Raw genomic sequence first — 22,441 nt, forward strand, 5'->3', positions numbered from 1 at the left:
TGTGTGTTCACAGAGATGTTGGTAAAATGCCTCCAGAAAGTTGACTTTCTTCATCTTTCTGTTTGTCTGCATCTTTTCCTTTCATCTCTTATTTACCTTTTGCCTTGCCTGTTTTACAGATCCACTTTGTCCATCTGTCTGCTGCCATGTTTCCGGTTTCTCTTTCTTGCTTTCAAGCCAAATTACAGAAAACACCTTAACTAATCACAGCTCAATAATCTCTGTTAATGTGTCTCATCTATGTTATAGTAGTATATCTCTGCCAGTCTCACTCCTCTTGCTGTTTCAGCAGTTGGCACATTAACCCCCCCCATGCAAAACCAAAGTTTATCTTAAAACCCAACAGTAGTTTCTGTTGATACAGATGCTGATAGTGTATCATTCAATAGCCTGTATTGATAAAACCGAGTTGATACAGATTGTGGGAACTAACTGTGACCTTTTAGTGCTGAGTGTGTTTCTTTCTGTGTGTAAAATGTTTTAGCCCAAGCCGCTGTTCTGGTCTTACTAATCGGTGAAGCGAACACCCATTTTATGATTGACGTCAAGATTGGTGAATAATTGAAACGGCATACTGGCCAGTAATCAAATCTGGCACATGATAAAAATATGTAAGGACTGAATATTTACAATAGGCATTTCTGAGCAGTGTACCTAACTGGTTAGTTAATGGTTATAAATAATAGCCAATAACAGTGAACCGTAAAACGCAAAGTTAACACATTCTGAACTTGACTTTAGAAGGAAATTACATCACACTACTTCTTTTAGCATATTGGTTAAAATGCACACTGATCCCTTTGATCATTTGTTAATCTGTGATAATCCAGTGTCAGATGATAATGTTAGTTCTGCAAATACAGCCAAGCTCTGACTTTTAGGTCTGTGCTGCTTCCGTGACTGTATATGTAACTCACCTCATGAAATTGCTGGTAACTGTGGAAGTTTTTTGTCCTTGCAGTAACCTGTAGTTTTCCACAGTGAGTTCAAAGGTCATGGTCAGATGAAGATACAGTTCTCCTGAAGCTGTTACAGGCATTGCCTTGCTCAAGGACACTTCACCAGGGCAGACGTTTGCTCTCAAAGGGCCTTGAATGCAGTTATTCCTAGCTCACAACACCACTGTACCGCCCTTGTTTGTTTAATCTGCTTTACAGTGTGTTAACATGGTGTATGTGTGTGTGTGTTGTCTCTGCAAGATCCTGTACCTGTGTTGGAGCTGGCTCAGCAGCTGCAGCTGAAGCTCCAGAGGATGCACGACATTGAGACAGAGAACACCAAACTTCGAGAGACACTGGAGGACTACAACAAAGAGTTTGCAGAGGTCAAGAACCAAGGTTAGAGAGAAACACATGCAGATGCACATATTCATTGCGGCAGTACTGACTTTGAGAGGAGCATGGATTATCTGTGATTAATTGTGCAGCCAACGCACAATTAATCACAGATAATCACTTATCAGATTAGTATTTGTGAGGTTTGGCTGTGTGTTTAATATAATGTTGCCTTGTATATGTTATCTTTCTTACCATAAATAAAGGTCACCCATGTGATCAAAACAGAACTAATACTTAAGTGACCTCGGAAGGAAAGGTTGAATGTGTGCAGTTCCAGAAATGTGTGAACATAAAAATACACCCGTGGTTGGTAACTGTCTGTCATTTAGCAATACAAACGGTTAAAGTACTAAATAGATATATATATACTAAAAGACGTGCTTGCTGTAACTACCCCACCTGCTCATACTGGTCATGACCCTAAAACCCTTCCATTGTATTCAAATGTGTATCTAGAGCTAATATGAGACTTCAGCAGTTTGGGTTTATTAAATTAAGTTCATATCTTCCAACATTGAAGCTTTTTTTCTTTTTCTTTTTTTTTTTTTTTTTTACTATAAATATTGGTTGGAGCCTTACTGCCTTCAGATAAGTGTTTTAATGCATTTTTGAAGAAATTATAATCTAATAATTTTGGGAAGAAAAACTAGTTTCAGTTTTCAGATGGACTCCTGACTCTTGTTTTAACACAGTGCTTTCTACAGGCTTTAGGTTGTTTAAATCAAACTCAAGTTTGTTTTATCTCTTGGTGCGGTTCATCTTGTCTGATCTGAACCCGGTAATCACACTCGAGTGCACACCAACACAACTTCACCGAGAGACCCCTCTAGTGAACTCTGATGCGGTCCTCCTGGTGAGGAAGCGTACCGAAGCAAAACAGGACCAAACGCTATGAATCACATGATTTGAAAGTTTTGGGTAGTGTGTGTGGAATTTAATTTCTTTCTAATTTATCATGGACAAATGTGGAGACGTGAGGAGGTCAAGTTCTTCACAGACACCAGGTCTGATGACTATGCAGGCGATGTAACATTATAAACAATAATCAGCAGGATGACCAACCCTCATTAACATTCATTGTGAAATCATCTCTCTCCTATTACACAAATGTACTGTAGTTCACAACACAGGAACTTCTTCCTGTATTTACTTTTTTGTTCTTGAGGCAGACACATCCGACCAGTAAGAGAACGGTCTTGCATCATTTCAAGTTACGCATTTTAGTACACTTGAAGTAGTAGTAGTAGTAGCTCCGAGTTTACAAAGTCATCCACTGATTCGGACCAACATCAAACGCACTAAGGTGTGAAAACAATTTAAAAATGAGGATGTATCCTTCCTCGTGTACACTGATAATCACCAATTTCTAACCAAAGGTTTGTGATTTCTTGCTTTTTCTGTGGTTCTGAAGCTGTACTAGTGCAATCTCAATTTTGTATCTGCATGTCATTACAAAGACAAGACATAACTCCAGATATAAGTTTAAAAAAACAAAAAGGAAGGAAAATATGGCTTCTTCATTTGAAGAAGCCATATTTAAACATATTTTAATGCCTTATAAATTTTTCAAAAACACAAAAAATGTACAAGGTTTTACATTTTCAAATAGGTTTTCAGGGGAAAAGAACACGAGGTACAGTTTCATGAATAAAAAATGACAGGCTACCTCAGGCTAAAGAAAGATGGAAAAACTGACAAAGGCAGAGAGATGAGTGAGAAGCAGTAATAAAAGTGGTGTAATTTCAGTCGAAAAGGAGGTGTGAGTGAGCGAGCAGGGGATGTTTTGGAATCCCCCTTTCCTCGGTGAGAGTTAATTGGAACAGCTCGATAGCGGCAGGGTTCCATTCTGCCATTGATTTTCCTGTTCCCTCATCCTTTATCCCTCCTTCTCGCCTCAATAGATGGGGGATATTTAAACCCCAAAACACACTGTGGAACTCCCACTCCTGTTAAACACACACGGACCTGGCCGCACATGCACACACACACACACACACACACACACACACACACACATACACACGCACATACCAAGAGTGCAGGGGCCATTGATCCCCACAACCTAAATGTTTAAAGTTCAGTTAAGTAGTTAAGGGGTAAGAGGGCTCTGAGGGGACTCTCCTCTATTGATTATGTGTCAGAGCAGTGAGACTAGAGTTTAAATCACATGCACACACACGCACACAAAGTGCTAAGAGCCCTCAGTCAACGGCAGCGAGCTGCAATGCTCTTTATCATTGTCTACCTCACTTATATCTTTCTTTGAGAAACACACATCCATACACACAGAGGCCTATTTAATACCCCAGTTATGTGTTAGATTTATTTCAGGCCGACCCATACAGAGGTCAGCCATCAGCAGGTTATGGGGTTTCAGCACTAATGCAGTCCTAATGAATACAACGTATTCTCCCTTGGTGTGCTTGGAATATTCTATACCAGTCATGGATGTAAATATTAGACAGGAAAAAGGGGCCGAGGCCTTCGTCTGTGCTGACAGAGGAAGAATGCATGATATGAAACACTGTTCCTTAAGCAAAGGTCAAACCACCCCATCAAACACCTTATTGTCATCACTGCCATTTATCAACTGTGGGAAACTGCTGTAGTGTGTTTTCTATATGTTTTGCAAGTTGCCTGTATTTGAACTCTTTCTTTCTTTTCTCTCATGGCATTTCTACCTTGTCCAGAGGTGACCATTAAGGCCTTGAAGGAGAAAATCCGTGAGTACGAGCAGTCTTTGAAGAATCAAGCTGAGAACTTGGCCCAAGAGAAGCAGCTTCAGCTACACAACGACTATGCAGAGAAGGAGAGGTATAAATGCCTGTGTGTGTGTGTGTGTGTGTGTGTGTGTGTGTGTGTGTGTGTGTGTGTGTGTGTGTGTGTGCGCAAGTACACTACTTCAGCTATGTTTCAAGTAATACCCCTGCATTATTATGCCATTTAAAGTATGTGCTTTCATGCTGTCAGGCAGAACTGCTTTGATTCTAATCAGTGGCATGTTTAAGATTTCTGACTTAATTTTGCAGTGCTATTCAAGAGTTAATGATTTCTTCTTCTTTTGACTTTTTTTTTCGTAGTTATCAGTTTAAACAACTAAATGTTTGGTATTGCTTCCCTAGCATTGCTTTCCTTTTCCAGTTGAATACAGAAATGGAAAATAACCTATATAGAAAATAGAATTACCTCATTTGTCACATGGATGCCAACCATTCTTGCCTTGATAGGAACCAGTACCTCAGATCTTCTCTCAGTAAACCCATCAAATAACTATAATTACAAATTTAAGTGTAGGTGTCTTTATTTTGAGACAAAGAAGTTTGTTTCATTTAATAGGTTACTTCCTTTTCAGACCCGTTTACTAAGCATTTTGACGTTTGGGTTTCAGATATACAGGAAGCCTGTGGCACTAATAAATAAGCTGACAGATATTTTAGTAACATGAACATGAAATACAACTCTGCTTGACTACTGACATGATCTCTTACAAAGGCTATAATGCCCCAAGAGTTACACTGATACTGTCCTTTCCTGGGAAGGAGCCCATGCAGTATAAAGACAATTAAACTAATTGCCTAAGATGCGGGCAGTCATTATATTGTTTGACTTTACAACAGACTTTGGCGCCTTTCCTCCTACACTGACCAGCTCATCCAGACTAATATGAGGGTGGCCAGTTTAAATTATCATGGGAAGCCATATTCAGTTTAGTTTTTTGAGTACAGGTGGAGAACTGACCTGTCAGTCTTAAATGTAATTATCTTGAATAACTATGTGCTCCTATTTTGAATTAAAGGGATAAATAAACAGAGTTGAGAATGATGAGCACTCATATGATTAGGTGATCGAGCCTCAGGCCTTAAAGGAACAGCATATTTTTGCTGCGGGTGAGCAGGAGTTAATTGAATTAGAACCCTACCAAACATTTAGACTTAAAAAAGCATTAGTTAGTGTGTTTTAGACAAAAACATGTAACTTGTTACATTTAATGTGTTTTTTAACCTAAAGATGGCTAGAAAACTGTCTCACACTGTCCCATATGTGGAACCATAATACTTAAGTTATTGTTGAATCGATTAAAGCTTGCAGTCATTTGTCCATGTGTGGCTTAGCCAAGTGCAGGTAGCTAATGATGCATTAATGAATTATTGCAGTGACAACATTATGAAAAAAAACTAAAAATAAATTCTTCCACCTGGTAAGTATTTTTGGGTCATATCACCCATCATAGCTATTAAAATGTCTAAGAATGTGAAATGTCTAATGTCTTAGCAGAATCCAGTGTTATATTGATGTTTGAACTGAAATCCAGTTTTGATTTAATTGTTAGAGTTCCATTCAACCATTAAAAATTAAACTATTAAAATTATTTTTCTAGCTTGTTTACACCTGAAAAGACTTTTCAGGTGTAAAGGCATTTTAGGTTTATTTGTAAGTTTTGTGTTAAATATTTGTTTTAAATGCACATTACATATTTTTCCTTGTGTCAATCATCCTGCGTTAAGCTGTGTTAAAGCTCATTGCCCCTTTCAGGCTTACAGCAGAAGATCAATTGTCCAACTGTATTTCCTGTACGTCAGTGTTTTATAGGCCCCTTCCTGTCTGCAGAGAGCTGACTTCCTGTGTCTGAGAGGGGCAGTAAATGGATGGCACCTCTGATGCATTTTATGCTGCAAGAAGTGAGGGAAGCAGGGAGAAGGAGAGAGATGAAAGGATGAAGTAGAGGGCAGAAAAATAGAGATGACAGGAGAGACAGATTGGCGGAGAAGGGGGGCATCAAAGTGTGCCATAAAGACCGTCTTTGTGCAAGATTATTGATGTTTTTACACGCAGTGGCAATTTCTCAACACAGCCCAACTTTTTATATGCTAAGAATGAATCTATTTTATCCTTGTGGTTTCTGCGTCCCCCTCCCCCCTCTCTTATTCAACCCTTACTCTCTCTTTCACTCCCTCTCTCGCTCTCTCCCTCCCTCCCTCCCTCCCCGCGGGTGCTGTGTGCCCCAGTGGCCAGACATTCCTGCCTAATAGGGCTGCTTAATGAGGAGTGGGTTGTGTTGGGAGGATTTTAGTGGGGAAAACACTTCAGAAATGGTGGGAAAATAGAGAATAGTGGCAGTTGCCACAAAGGTTTACTGACTCAGTATCTCTTAACTGTGACTTTATGCTGTCTGCTCTCTTTTTCTCTGCTTCTGTAGAAAACTCCAGGAGAGCCAGGACTCCATGTCCTCAAGGTTGGAAGAGGCCGAACACAAGGTCCAGTCCCTACAGTCAGGTACCAGCCTACTCAGTCTTTACAGTCCTGGGTACTGTTTTAACCAGCTCAGATGAAATGACTCATGGAATTTCATCAATTTTTCACTGAAAATGATGTGCTGGCTTGAAAGCATATGAAATAGTAGTTTCAGCGATTCGGGGGGGGCATTATTGTTTTTGACCATTTGACTATAAGTTTAAAACTTAATCTGCTTAATGTGGGTGTAGTCAGATCAGACTGATAAGCTGTCGGACAGCAGTTCACCACAACTATCACTTAAAATGTATGAGAATAGCACTGGAAAGAACACAAATTTTACAGGTAATAGTTAGTTCCCGTAGTGGTGCAGTTTGTAGTAAAAGCTGATAAAAAACTTTTTTTATGTCTGTAAAAGTATTGCTCATACTTGGATATTACACATCAGACTTTAATTTGGAATTGTCACTGGTAACGCCAGCACTGACTTTTTCCCCCCGTCTTTTTCAGCACTTGAAACAACTCAGGCCGAGCTCTTTGATTTGAAGACAAAGTATGATGAGGAATCCACAGCAAAGTATGTGTCTCGCTGATCTATGTGTGTGTTTGTGGGTGACTTCTCCCCTCTGGCTTCTCCATAGTCTGTTCCTGACATAATCATCCTGTTTAGTGAATATCCATGCCTGGAAACTCCCCCTTCTCTCCCTAACAGCTGGGTTGTCTCCCACAACGCTCAGCAGCCTCCAATTCCCAGCATTACCCCCACACTGTAAATACTGACAGGGACTGTAATGCATTCTGCAGCCACAGCAATTCACCAAAATAGAGATTTGTGTAGGTTAAAATGCTCTCTGTGATTCAACAGGGTCATGATGGTCAGAGAAGGTAGTCCACTGGGGGTCACCTTGAGATTTAAAGCCAAACTGGTTTCTAACAGAACATATACAATAAGGTAGCTTTAGTTACTTGAGCTGTGGGCATCTATCAGTATTGATCTTATAGTGGTGAAGATGAGAACAGAAGCTTTTCCATGTCAGCACTCCACACTGTGAAGTGGCACTTTATGACATTCACACGCCTTGTCACCTCGGGGTGAGTAGTGGGAACCAAAACCACTCGAGTATCCAGAACAGATTCAGAAAGTTTAGAGTCCTGAGCAGAAAAACAAATTCTTTCATGGTGATTTATCGGTTATTGACAAACTACAAAAACAGCTTGTACTATCTTTTTTTTCTTCTTCTTCTTTTTTAAATCCAAGATAGTCACCCTTTCACGTACCCTTTGTACAAAGTGCGCCAACCAACCTGGCTTTTAAGGTTTTTCCCCATTTTGCCCCCTCTCCATTTACCATGCCCCAAACTGACTGTGTCACTCCATTAACAGAGTTGTTAAATTGATTGGCTGTTAAAAACAGATCAATCTCTCTGCTCTCTTCATTTTCCTGATTCTACCTCCCTCACCCTCAGACTTTTCCTTTATCTTCCACATTGTGCATTTGTGAGTCTATGAGGAAAGGCCACAGGAAGATATCACATGTAGTGTAATAGCACCAATCAATAGGTTTCATAGTCTATCATAGCCCTCCGACCCTCCACCCAGTGATTATAGTGCACCACTCCTCTATTTTCTCTAATTTCTTTACACTTCCTTCTTCACTTTTCTGTCCTTGTCTTTTCCTTTTATGTCAGAAGAAAACACATTTTGAAAAGACACATATAGTAGGCCCCATTTGCTTACAGAAGCTAATAAACACATGCCCGCCCACATCCACACATGCACGCGCACACACACACACATACACCCTCATATACTCGCTCACTTGCTCATGCGCCTGAGGCAGTCAGGGTCCTTGACTATGTGGCGTGCTGTGATCTGAAATTTTAATGCAACGCTTTAAAGCACACACAAACCCTCTCTAACCCCGCACCCTCCCAGTCCTTGGAGTCCTTCCCCCGTTTACTGCTTGGCTGAGCAAATCGCCAGTGTTTGGCTGAACACAACTTTTAACCCTTTGACTGCATATATTTTGGCCCTGCATAACACAAAACGCCATACATATCACACACTTTTTCACACAAACGTAGGCACACAGACACACACACACACACACACACACACACTTGCTCTAAACTTTCCACTAAGGAGGACATTGCGTGACAAATCCCCCATCCTCTTGCTGCATTTGGGTAATCTGCCTTTTAAAATACACTAACACTAACATACACATACACACACCCACACACACTTACACACACTCTCTGAGAATTTGGTCGATGTTGCAGTGCCCGGAGTGTGTGAGCTTCAGCGGGAGGCGGGCCTGCAGATGTAGTGTAGCCCCCTCTCTGTGTTGGCGCTGTGAGGGTCTGGCTGGCCACGCTTTACCCGTTTAGTCCCTGTTAAAGATTAATGATATATTGATCCCCAGCCCCACAGGATGCTCTGTGTGTGTGTGTGTGTGTGTGTGCGTGCGCGCGCGCTGTATGTATGTGTGTGTGAAGTTTTGTCTGTGTATAAAAGCTGGATGCCATTTTGGGCAAAAAACATTTAATTGCTGATAATTGAGCAATTAATTTTCCTCTGTCCGTCTCAGGCACACGCAAACAAAATGGCGCACAAGATATACACATACAGACACACTCTCAAAGCCAGCTTCTTTTTAAGCCTCCTTGAAATCCCCAAGGTAACACACTGTGAAAACGCAATGTGGAGAAAGCCAAGGAAAGAAAAGGAATGGAGTGATGAAAGCTAGAGGGCAAAAAGCGAGCCAGAGGCTGGAGGCTACAGTGAGGAAGAGGGGATAAGAGTGTGATAGAGGAGGGAAATGAAAATCTAAATCAGGGGAATATCCTGCTGGCACTGAGGACAGAGGGCGAAAGATGAGAGAAGGGAGGTGGAAGGGAAAAGAGATGAAAGGAGGAAAAAGGTGGAGGGCAATAGGAAGGGAATGGGTTGAGGGGCAAAGGATAGAGGGTGGAAAAGAAAAGGAGCGGTTGAGTGAGGAGCAAGAAAGAGAAGATGATAAGAGATGAAAAGGCCTCTCTGAGATGGAGGAAGTACATCAGGAGCTTAGAGGCTCTGGGCTTGTTTCAGAAGTCCTACAGTACTCACTGATGTCACTGGGTGCACCCATTGGCTTTCATGATACAAAAGAGAGTGTGTGTGTGTGTGTGTGTGTGTGTGTGTGTGTGTGTGTGTGTGTGTGTGCGCGTGTGTGCTGTTTTGTGTATGTATGCTTTTTCAAGTGCAGCAGTGCATCTACTCTGTAGCTCCTCCTTGTGGCTACTATATAGAGCTTTTGTGATAGGTTTTGGTGTCAAAAAAGGCTTCATCATTAGGAAGGACTCCCTCCCCTTACTGTTCAGTGTTTGATGAATTAATTCCACTGGGTGCATTGGCTGGCCATGGACAGCTCCTGCCCTGCCCAGCGACTGACTGACTGTATCAGGATATGCTGAAAATCCCTTCCCTGTGATCTGCTTTGGCCCTTAGCCTCTAGCTTTGCCTTTATAATTCCCAAATACAACCAAATCCAAAGGTTATTTAAGAAGACTTTGTGCATCTGTACTTTGATTAAATGATCACATTTGGAGCAGGAGTGGTGCTGTATTTGGGTTGCATTACTACCCATAAACGCTCTCCATTACAAGCTTTTCTGGCTTGTTGGCTCTCTGACCTTACATTTGTGTGTATGGGAGCATGTTTGAGTGCACACATGAGTCCGGCACACCATAGCTTAAGACAGGATAAAAGCTAGTGAGGTAGTGTACTATTATGTTGCTTACTAGATCCTTTTAACTGTTAGGGAAAGAATAAAAGTGGAGAGTGAAAAGCTCTCCCACCCACATCTGATTCTTTTTGCTGCATTGCCTGTGGCACAATGTTGACCTAATATCAACTGTGTCTGTTTTGTTAAACACATTCAAATCAGTAGTACTCAAGCCTATGGGACATAACACTGTTTCTCATATTGTGACACACAAATACAAAAGCTGCGTGGGTTATTGGGTTCACTATCAAAAGATTGCAGTGAAATCAAAAGGTCTTAATGGATGCAGCAGCATACACATGCGCTCACATCTCTGCACTTAATGCCATCCATGTTTTCTTATCAGTGAGTAATGTGCATAGTGTGCACTCATACGTCTTTGCACAGCATTGAACAACATCCACAAAGCTTTGCTGGTTATTTCCATGCATTCATTTATTTTAACTTTCCCCATTTAGTGAAATGGATTCAAAACATGTCTTGTAGTTTGCACGCACGCACACGCACACACACACACACACACACACACACACACACACACACACACACACACACACACACACAGATCATTAAGAGAGAGGTGTATAATCTGAACTTTATTATTATTTTTTGTTGTTGATTTTAAGTAACATTAATTGAGTGTGTCCATGGTTTTTCTTTGTCCCCAAAGTTTTACCCACATCTCTGCCATTTTCTTAGTGAAGTGATTGTGGTAGTTTTCCCATCACCTTTTAAAGAGAATTATTAAACTAGTTTTCCAAGTCCGATGAGAGGTGGTATTATGGGGATGTATTCCTGCAGTCTGACCTCTCACAAGTGAGAGGTGAACCATGGCCTCCATCCAGACCATTAGTCAGACACAATCACACAGCTTCATAGCAGATTAGTCTGCTGTATTAGGACTTAGAGCTCTATTAATGTAATCCCTCTGTTTTAGTGTGGCCTGGGTTTAGGGGCTTACATGTGAATACGTACACACACACACACACACTCTTTTAAATACATGTATGCACACACACACATACAAGCTGTTTGGGTTATGGAGTTCACAATCAATGGATTAAGGTGAAATTTAGACGGTAGCTTAATGGACACGGCATCGGCATTCTGCAAATGTGTGCTTTCTGAACAGTCGCACGCACACACACTCCTGATGTGTACAGAGTGTTCTTTTCTTCCTAGTAATCATCTATCCGTTTATCCATTCTTTGTTTTTATTTGTGTGTGGGATTTCAGCGAGTCTCTCTCAAGCACTGTCACATTCTCTGTTGCGAATTCCTCTGTAGTTACAGTGAATTTCTTTCTCAGGGCCGATGAGATTGAGATGGTGATGACAGATCTGGAAAGAGCCAATCAGGTAACATGCTCAACATCCTTACTTTTTCATGCCACACTGTCCAATTTGTCCATCACACCAGACTCCATAGTTTTTATTGTTAGGTTAGAGAATCTTCGCAAATACTAGATGTGCTCCAGTTTTCAGAGAGTTCTTCTGTTCAACAAGTGTCAAAAGTATAAAAGCAACAGTGAATTTATTTAAGTAAGTGGCATTGTGTAAGTAAGTCACTTGAATCTGAAGTAGTTCAGCTTCTTTTTTTTTTTTTTAAGCTGTTATGTTTTTCTTCACTTTTACCGTCTTAAAGTAAAATATTCTTATCTGTTCAGAGTCCATTAAATGTGGTTTACATGAACAAATAATGACTTGCTTATCGCTGATGTTTGGGCTCTTTGTTTGTTTCGCATGTTTGTTTTACACACCTACTAAACTCATCCAGCTTGAAATAAGCCCTGTGGCGTGCCCTCTGCCCCTGTGTTGTAAATATTCCAGTGGTATCTGTTAATGTCATTGTTGTTAACTTTCATTATTAGCCCAACAGTATGATTTGTGGCTAAAGGGGTAGCATAGGCATGTAATGTTAATATTAGCCTAGAGGTTAGTGCTCCAACTATAATGCCACACAAACACACACAAACACACACACACACACACTATTCACACTTCTGATTTGAGGTTTACAGAGGATGACAGCATGGCCTCCAGCTCAGTCACAGACTTTTTATACGCTTTTATTAGGAGAAAATGGAAAACAGGATTTTTCTTTTGCGACTAGCAGTCCAACTCCCACCCAGTCAATAACAGCGCTCAATATGGTTGCAATTAGGAACGCTGTAGAATCGGCTCCCTGTAACTCCTAATGATGGCAAGTTGGCCAGTGTTGCAGATGATTCCCAACTGGAGCCTGGTAGTTTGGCCATAAATACAAGGCAGCGGGTGTCATCACAACTCTCAGGGCTAATTTAATATTTGCAATCAAAGAAAAATTCACCTTCAGCTGCCACACTACAATTTTGTTTTGTGTGTTTTCAGCTTTTCTCTACTTTGTAGTGTATATTTGTTTATGCTGAAAGTTTTGATTGCCTTTTTGTAGTGCCACTTACTTTTGTTGTGAATTGAATTCAGCAGGTTTTATTTCAGGCTCATGTGCTATTGAGGCATGTTATGGGAATGTATGTAGACCTGAAAAACATAAGAAAGCAGCAATGACTTTCCCATTAGGCTGATCAAGTTTGGCAATGTAAGAATCTCCACTAGTTGATTTTCCTTCAGTGTTTCTCTTTTTCCTTCCAGCGAGCAGAAGCAGCTCAGGGAGAGGCGGAGTCGCTCAGAGAGCAGCTGTCCCTGAGTAACCAATCCCTGCAGCTCAGCAGTCCGGCCAAGGCCGACCCCAACACGGTAACACTTTTCACTGCTTCACTGGCTCAATGACTTGCTGGATGGCTGACGAGGAGGTTATTGATAGGCTAAAGATCAGCTTGGCCATTTATTTATTTTTTTGCTAGAGGTGATCAGCTGATTAAAGCTTCAACTTATGGATCACTGTAGTCACTGATCTTAAAGGTCAGCACTAACGCATTGATTTGTTGACTGGATTATTGATTTTCAGGAAGCCAAGGTGGCAATAGTTTATGGGTGTATTGATTAACTGATTTATTGACCTGTTCAATAGACTGTAGAGGTGAGACTTGGTTAACTTAGAGACTGACATGGTATCAGCTTCACTGATCAGTGTGGGAACAGCGTTTGGTACTTGTGATTGATTGATGACTAATGATCTAAAGAAGCAGGCTTTTTGAAAAGGTGATCCCTACCTTGATATTATGATATCAGCTACTTTCAGTAATACAGAATCGTGTTGTTGTAGTGTATAGTTATTTGTATATGTATATGAAAATAGGACTTTTAAGTGTCTGGTTTTTACATGTTTTAGTCTGCTTATTAGGTTAAACTCTGGTGCTATTTGGCTTTTAGGAACAGGCAGCGGAGGTGGCATCTCATTCAAGTCTGGAGGCGGAGCTCAGGGCCAAAGAAAGGGAGACCGCCCAGCTGGTGGAGGACGTCCAGAGACTGCAGGCCAGCCTGACCAAACTCCGAGAGACCACCAGCTCCCAGATTACACAGCTGGAGGATCAGCTCAGCAGCAAGACTGCCATTCTCAAGGTACCAGCAACTATTCATTTTTTTGCTTTGTGTTCTGATCACACCTGTAACTATATTAAAATGTTTAGTTCATTCTGATATCTAGAGTTAAGTCACAAAAATAAGTGCTTAAAATCTAATGTTCCAAGGAGTACCTGTATCATTTAGTTCATGTAATTTAATCACTTTGTAATCAACAGGAACTGGAGGAGAAACTGCAGAAGCAAGCTGACTATGAGGAGGTGAAGAAGGAATTGAGGTGAGATGCATACAGTCATTTCTGTGTGTGTGTCTGTGTCTGTGTCAATCCAGCATAGATTTATTTATTGCTTGTGTTTGATGTCTTTAACGATGTTAAACAAGATGCATGTCTGATGTTTAACTCAATTCAGTGCCCTTATAAAGAAGATTGTATGTCTGTAGCTCTGTATTGTGACTCTCTCACTCTCTGCACCCTCCATTCCTTGTCCTTAAAGAGACAGAAATGGAAAACCTAGAATGCTACATGGTGTTTGTATGCAAGTTTGTTGAGGGTTTATATTAATGTAGTTTTTTTCTCTCTTCAGTATCCTCAAGTCGATGGAGTTTGGAACATCAGACTCCGTGCAGGTAAAAGAAACAGTTAACAGTCTATACACATTAAGACATTTACCACCAGGCCTGGCACATAATTGCAGGTGCAGTAATAGTAATTACAGTATAGATAAAATGAAATTGCACAACTAGATCAGTAAAACGAACATTTTGAAGGTGAAGGCTGGAGCATAGTTGTTCTGAAATATCTCGTGTTAATTTCTGTACCACATTTTCTCTCCCTCAGGACTCATCCAAACCTCTGGAGGTACTGTTGCTGGAGAGGAACCGTAGTCTTCAATCTGAGAGCGCTGCTCTGCGCATTGCCAACACTGACCTCAGCGGTAAGTGGGCCCAAATGTTGGTTCGTAATAAGGGATGGGTTCACCCACACTGCCAAGAGCGTCTTCATTCAGACCAACACAAATGGGAAAAAGTGTATTCAGAATTTGAGTCCAATATTCACGGCAGCTTAGAGGATGACTCAACTACAGGTAATGCTGCGTAGGAATGGGTAAGAAGACGCTACATACATACTGTATGTATACGAATAAATTCTTTTTCTCTGAGAATACTTAACCATTCATTAATGTTTATTGGCATTATTTGTAAAAGTGGCTGCTCAATATGCTTAAGAAATGAATAACATGATACAGAAATGTTGTTCCTTCAGTTCCACACTTGTGAAAAGAAAATGCACCTCTGGTGTCTTTGAGCACCGCCAGCAGGAGGTCAGCCTGAACAGAAATAAAGTTGCAGTACACAAAAAATGAGGACACCATACTATGCCCCCTACATCAGGACTCTTGCCCTCTGCAACAGTGTTTATGGGCTCGAAATGTCATTGCTTTAGGCTTGAATAGCTGAATAGCTTTGAATTGATTAACATTCACAGTAAGGGGAGCTTACTGTCTTACTCAATCATGTTAAGTCTCAATGGTTATGCATTAGAATAATATTTCTCCCAGCGCTTATCATCAAGAAGACTGAGAAAACATAGTTAATGTCTATATTTGTTTTGGTGACTGTAAATATTAAATTCAAGAAAGAAGTAAAATGAGGTCTTTATTCTGAATTGGTAGAATCTGTTTTTGGTGACATGCATCTGTTTTCTGGTCAGCCATAAAAATGTTAAAAAAATATATATATTTTATCGCTCCGTTGTTTTTTCCTGGATGTAATTTCATGAACTAAAGACTATGATACTGACTAAAGACTATGATACCTCATCTACAATGGAATGATTCAGTGCTTAGGAACACACTGCAGCAGCATGGAAGAGGACTCACATGGTGTATTGGCTATCTAAGGACATCATTTTACTCTGTCCAGTTACTTCCACTTTGCCTGCAAGAGAGAGAGACCTGGGCCAAGCTAATCTGCCTAAGTGGCACAGTGTCAATTGTTTTGTTTGTCCTTTTTTTCTTCCAGGCTGTGGCTTACAAGAAAGGTTGAAATCACAAATGCATGGGCACTTTGTCTGGGGGGGTTGGCAAAAAAGGAAAACAAAGTTCACTTTAATTTGGAAAAGACTTGATTAAGATAACTTTTGTTTATTTTTTTTTTCTCTCTCTCTTTTTGGAACCCCTTTTTTGTTGACTCCCCCATAATGCATGGTGTGTTTGACCTTTCTTGTAGGGTCAGCCAGGCGAAAAGGGACAGAAGAGTCCACGACGAAGGAGGAGACTATGCCCAGTGATCCCACTTCTTCGCCCCCTCCTCCCCCTCCTTCTCTTCCTTCCTCCTCGCAGCTCCCCCTGTCTCGCACTCATGCAGACCCCCTCAACACTGCCACCACCACCAGCACCGGCGAAACGCACCCTTTCACTCCAACGGGCATTGGACAGGACTTCTACTCCCCTGTCTTCCCTCTAGTGGGTGGTAAGATGGCTTTGAACTCCCTAATCCAGCGACAGCTGCTCCAGACCTTCTACTCCAAAGCTTTGCAGGAGTCATCTGGAATTCCCAGTGGGGCTCTCCTGTTCACTCCCTTCACTCCAACTCTCAGCTCTATCCCTACCTCCACCCCCGGCTCTGGATCTGCTGCCATCCCTCTGGCAGCGAGCAGCCCCCAGCCACCTCCAGCCAGCCCAGACATGGCTCCTGTTAATGGGAGCAGCACCGCTGGCAGCGCCCCGTCCCCTTCACCCAACCACTCTGACGCCACTACAGGGAGCATTTTGGATGGGGAGGACATGGACACAGCAGAGATTGCCCGACAGGTGAAAGAGCAGTTGATCAAGCACAACATTGGTCAGCGTGTGTTTGGCCATTACGTGTTGGGACTGTCCCAGGGTTCGGTCAGTGAGATCCTGGCAAGACCAAAGCCGTGGAACAAGCTAACCATCCGAGGGAAGGAGCCTTTCCACAAGATGAGGCAGTTTCTCGCTGATGAGCAGAACATCCTCGCACTGCGCAGCATCCAAGGACGGCAGAGAGGTGTGTCTGTGTATCTTCCATGTGTCTGTATATGTGCGCGCGTGTGTGTGTCTTGCGTGTGTGTGTGTGTGTATGTATGTATGTGTGTACAGCCCTGCACAGAGCCATTGATTAGCCTGCCAGTATGGACTAGCTTTTTATTTTTCTTTGTCTTTCCTAACTCCCATCCTTTGCCACACCTGTGTGTTTTGAGTGAGTTCCTAGTCACGCACTGATCCCAGGAGCCTCTCTTAGCTATTGTGGTCAATACAGAAACCTTTCACACATCAATAGTATTGATTGGTGGGAACTAGGAGGAAGGCAGGGCTACTGTTAACTACGGGTAGATTCGATTAGCTTGGGCCTGCTTTTGTTAACGCATCAGGACATCTCTGATTGAAGGAAGTCTCAGCGGTACAAAAAAAAAAAAAACACAGGCAATTCTACCACCTAGCCCAAGACACAACCTGTGTTTAAAATAAGGCTGTGGTTCGTAAGCTCCTGTTTAATACATACTGTTAAATAATATATCCCTAACTAGTCTGTCTTTATAGTACTAAAATATTCCTGTTAGAAATTTTAGAGGTTTTATTCCTTCCAAGGCCACAGATGTTAAAAATCAATACATTTATGGTACTATAATGGACGGACGTATCGACACATACCAAATATTTGCAAAGCATTATAGGGCACCATATAGTCTAGCTGTAAAAGAAAAAAAAAACACACAAGTGCTGTAACATAGTGTGTGGTATATTGTTTTTAACAGAGGGCTCAGGCCAGCCCCAGCTTAGCCGAGTGTTTCAGGATGTCCCGAAGCGGAGAGCCCTCTCCGATACAGCTTCACACACAGGTCTGTCCCCTTCACACACAGAGATTCTAGCACGTTCTGTCTGTGTGGCATGTTTGTGTTGGGGTGAACTGTATCTATGATGTACGTGTGTGCGCGTGTGTGTGTGCGTGCGTGTGTGTGTGCGCGCACTTGTGTGTTGGCATTTATTAATTTGCGGGCAAAGCATACAGATACAAATGTGCCTTGAAGGTAACCGCACAGTTCCAGTGTCTTGCGTCAACGGAAAAGCCAGCATGTGTATTTAGGGATTTTATTGGTAGCTGTTATTCTGTGGGGAACATTTACTGTACAAACCCTGTAGCACGTGTGCATGTGTGAGCTCCAAAGGGACCAGAGTAATTTCAAGGATCCCTCCAGTGTAGTTGCCTTGTTGTTCTTTGTGCTGTGTTATGGTGTAATTATTTGATGTCCTTATAGGCTCTATAGTTGGTTATTTCAGCTCTTTTATCTGACAATATATTAATCTCCATATGTTCCTTCTTTCTCTCCTCCCAGGTAACATTACAGCCCGTGTGCGAACCCCAGAGGCAGGTTCAGATGAAGCTATCAAGTCCATTCTGGAGCAGGCCAAAAGAGAACTGCAGGTGCAGAAAGCTGGTGAGTCGGGTGTTTTTTCCTCACATGTAGCGTCAGAGTATTCTAGTTGATGCACTGTAACTTTGTGTTTCTCTGAGTCTTTCAACACATCCCTTTTCTCTTTTCTCAACAGACTTGTCCCATGCTCAACCCTCATATACAGGACTGAAAGGAGGGGGTGGAGGCGGAGTAGGTGGTGGAGGGGGCAGCGGATCAGATGAGGCCATTCGCTCCATTTTAGAGCAAGCTCGCCGAGAGATGGAGGCCCAACAGGCTGCACTGGAGCCCATCCTCAAAGCCTCGTCTTCCTCATCTGCAACTTCACTATCTCAGCGGGATCTCCTAGGCTCTCCGCTCACCGCTCCCCTCCCTCCTTACAACCCCCTGGCACTCTCCCTCAAAAAGCCTACCAGCTCCCTTTTGTCTTCGCCCTCGTCACCATCTCCCATCCTGGACTTCAGCTCCAGTGTGAAGAGAGAGGGCAGGGCCTCTTCAGGGATAGACATGTCTGCTGACGGACCTCTCAGGCTTGGTCGGAGCTCTGATGGCTCAGCTCGCTCTGGAAATTCTGGGGGAGTGGGTTACTGGAGAGAGCAATGGTGGAGCAATATGCACACAGATCCCCGCAAGACCTTAACCGGCCAGACAGGAGAGGAAAATCACAATCACGAGGATTCCAAAGAGGTGAGGGGGGACAAAACAAAACCTGCTTTGTGTGCTTTATCTACTTGTTCTTTGTTTTTTGTTTTTTTGTTTTACAGTGGTTGCATGTCTGATTCTTTCTGCTGATGTGTGTTTCAGGGAATATTGAGTGACAGTCTGTCTCGACACAAACCTTGGAACAAGTTAAACCAGAGGAGCAGAGAGCCATACCTCCGCATGCAGCCGTGGCTCAATGGAGACCAGGGGCAAAACACTCACATCCAGCCAGCTCAGAACCAAGGTAAATAAATCACACACACCAGCACATGGATTCACACAACCAGGCTCCTAGGGCTAGAGCATTACTCCGAAAGCCTGATTAGAGCTAGTGGCTAGTGGTTACTGTCAGTCTGTCACTCACCCGACCCACCCTCCTCCTCCTCACCCCCGCCTCCTTCCTTCTCCTCCCACCATCCCCCCATCCCCAGTGCTGTGGCAGTGTCAGCCAGCAAGCTGCTGGTTTGTCATGTCATAGACAAGTTAGTGTTGCAGCGCCAGATGGCAGCTCTGTGTGTGTGTGTGCGTGCATGTTTGTGTCTCTCTTTCTCTCTGGGGGTGTAAACAGCAGCTAATGTACACTGACAGCTCCTCATAACTGCTCTCTTCCAGCCTGCTGAGCTGCACAGCAGTGCTACACAGACAGAGACAGGGAGATGAAGGAATAGGAGGAGGAAGCCAAAAAAGCTTCAAACTGAAAACTTAAGCACCTTTGCTGTTTGTTTAACAGGAATTAAATTAATTGATGTAGTATGACTGAAGTCCCTCCCTAACCCAGTGGGAAGTGGAGATGAAACTGTTCTCTTACACAGTAACACGTCTCCTAACCTGTGTGATCTTTCTCGCCCTGTCTGTTCTGCTCAAGCAGAGGGTACTCCCAAGACATCAGCGAGCTGTAGCCCCGCTCCAGAGTCACCCCTCAGTTCAGCTGAGGAGTCTGTCAATGGTCTCACCGGGGATCCACTCGCTTCACAGTCCTCCAGTCTCAAACCTCCATCTGATGATCCCTCGGGTGGGGAGTCTCAGCCTGGCACCCCTTTGCCTCTACCAGGTCATTCGGGTCTCAGCATCCAGGAGATGGTCGCAATGTCTCCCGAACTCGATACTTATGCCATCACCAAGAAGGTTAAGGAGGTGCTTACTGATAACAACCTTGGTAAGAAACACAAGCATTATATTTACCACTTTCTGCTGTGTTTTGATGCTCTATTCTGTATTGTACATTGTCTTTCTCTTCACCTCCCATTCAATGCATTATTCACCATTTCAGTCCCCCTGTTTGTTTCTTAACCAGGCCAGCGTCTGTTTGGGGAGACTATCTTGGGTCTGACTCAGGGTTCTGTCTCAGATTTGCTAGCCAGACCCAAACCATGGCACAAGCTCAGCCTCAAGGGCAGGGAGCCCTTCGTCCGCATGCAGCTCTGGCTCCAGGACCCACACAGTGTGGAAAAACTGATGGACATGAAACGCCTGGAGAAGAAAGGTATGTAGAAAAAAGGTTCATTGAGGAGATATAAATGCACACTTCATACAGCGGTGTTCCGTCAGAAGTAATAAACAAGAAGCTGTCAGAAAAACCTTCATGTTATCTGCTTAAGCATGCATTTTCTTTATAAATACATTCAGTAAAAGTAAAACACAAGCAGCAGCCTTCAACACACAAATACACATGAACATCTGCACACATAATATCCTTTGTGCAGGACAGCAGAGCATGTTGTGCAGATCACAGTCATCTTGGTGTGATGTCAGTACCAATCAGGACTGCAGACATCACATACTGTATTAGATGTGACAGCTAGGGGCCTGCCGGGGGGCCTGCTTACTCACAGTCATCAGCACTCCTCTTCATCATCATCGTCATCATAATAATCATCAGTGTCTATAAGCTTGTATTTTTATGATTTGTTAGCCCATAGCTCGCTCTATCACTCCATCCTACTGTTTTCCCTTCTGTTTGCACAACGCATGTAAGAATCAGCTCAACCAAGAGGCCTCCTCCTCCTCGCTGCCTCAGAGTGACCCTAAACTGCTCTCAGTGGAGATGGGATACGCATGTTTGAACCTGCTAGCAGGCACAAGCATCCTGGCAGTTTACCCTCCTGATATCACAAACTACACACAAGGGCGAAAAACAAAACTGACCTCACAACAGTGTGTGCAGGGGTTGGGTGGGTGGGGTTACTCTCCATTCAACTTCATTTTAGATTATTGACCCCAAAATAATGGATCCAAATAGCAGTGGGGAATAGTTCTGGCCAGTAGCAGGGCTCAGAGGAAAGACATGGCCTTAGTCTAGAGTAACATATTTGACCTCTCACCCTTGTGGTACAAGCCTGGGAGGCAGCACACAACTTTCAGAGTGGTCTAACCTTGCTCTTAGGGGTTTTTCCCCTGCAATACTAATATCTGGCAGTGTGTATAGGGGTTGAGAAAATGTCAACCTCATGCAAAGCTGCCATGAGCTGTTCATTTTCAGCTTCTGGTACCCGGAGTGAATGCTTGTTTGCTTTAAAATGGAAAAGATGCCTTCTTTGTTGTAAATCCTGAGTGAGACAATAGCACCACCTAGTGGCTGATGATGATATTACAGGATCAGAGTCAGCGTGGCAATGTCAGATGCATCCTGGTGGGATGCGTTGGAACCTCTACTGTGGCAGACCTTTGAATAAGCTGGTCAGATCTTTTACTATCTGTGAAATCCGCCCAGGATTGTGCTTTTTAAAATGCTGAACACAGAATATCTCAAATCAGCTTCAGCAGTTTGAATTATTTTAATTATTGATTAAATTTACTAGTTATCTTTTCAGTGAATCAGTATTGATTTTATTTGATTTTGAAACTGGTATTTCTAACCCAGACGTCAATATCCCACAGGTGTGATTTTACTATTAAAATTCAGGCCATTTGTTCATTAGAATTTTCTGAGGCACTAACTTTCCCTTTCTTGTTTGTGTGTCACTGTTTAGCTTACATGAAGAGGCGGCTGAGCTCCTTGAGTGATGGCCATTCAGTGGACATTTTGGCTGGAACAGATTATGTGCAGGGCTCTCAGAGCCCCGGACAGCAGCACCTGAAGAAGCCCAGAGTGGTGCTGGGCCCTGAGGAGAAGGAGGCTCTGAAAAAGGCTTACCAGCAGAAGCCCTATCCCTCCCCAAAGACGATTGAGGAGCTAGCCTCCCAGCTCAACCTGAAGACCAGTACTGTTATCAACTGGTTTCATAATTACAGGTTAGCAAAATAGGTACACTTCAGTATATCTGTACAGTTTGTGCACCACAAGCTATTGATTTTAATAATTCTAGTTTATCATGACTGTCATGGATTTTCATTTTCAGCATGAAGCTATGACTTTTGTAGTTTTGCAATTCACAACCTTACCTTAGCTTAAATTAATGCTGTTGAATGGCCTTTCTTTTTGCATATGCATAATGAATTTTGTTTTAATGTTATTTTGTAAAATGTTACAATGAGCAAGAGCTGGTATCACTGCCCTTTTCCCCATAAAA

The 22,441-nt window shown here is 42.6% G+C and overlaps 1 protein-coding gene across 5 annotated transcripts in view; it reads left to right on the forward strand.

Annotated features, from left to right (window-relative positions):
* Nucleotides 1-22,441, forward strand: part of cux1b (cut-like homeobox 1b) — a 60,350-nt gene that overhangs the window by 27,133 nt on the left and 10,776 nt on the right. For 2 of the 5 annotated variants that reach the window (XM_026370093.1, XM_026370086.1), the window contains exons 5-14: nt 1,200-1,337; nt 4,028-4,151; nt 6,535-6,611; nt 7,080-7,146; nt 11,644-11,692; nt 12,965-13,069; nt 13,646-13,834; nt 14,014-14,072; nt 14,380-14,422; nt 14,634-14,730. In XM_026370093.1, coding sequence (XP_026225878.1) covers nt 1,200-1,337; nt 4,028-4,151; nt 6,535-6,611; nt 7,080-7,146; nt 11,644-11,692; nt 12,965-13,069; nt 13,646-13,834; nt 14,014-14,072; nt 14,380-14,422; nt 14,634-14,730 — 948 coding nt within the window. Of the gene's footprint in view, nt 1-1,199; nt 1,338-4,027; nt 4,152-6,534; nt 6,612-7,079; nt 7,147-11,643; nt 11,693-12,964; nt 13,070-13,645; nt 13,835-14,013; nt 14,073-14,379; nt 14,423-14,633; nt 14,731-16,024; nt 16,826-17,573; nt 17,658-18,152; nt 18,255-18,366; nt 18,918-19,034; nt 19,177-19,797; nt 20,089-20,226; nt 20,416-21,901; nt 22,164-22,441 lie in introns of all 5 variants that reach the window. The other 3 variants (XM_026370060.1, XM_026370069.1, XM_026370078.1) reach the window with 3 other exon arrangements.

Source organism: Anabas testudineus, chromosome 13, assembly GCF_900324465.2.
Source record: "Anabas testudineus chromosome 13, fAnaTes1.2, whole genome shotgun sequence".
In the NCBI taxonomy this organism is placed as follows: Eukaryota; Metazoa; Chordata; class Actinopteri; order Anabantiformes; family Anabantidae; genus Anabas; species Anabas testudineus.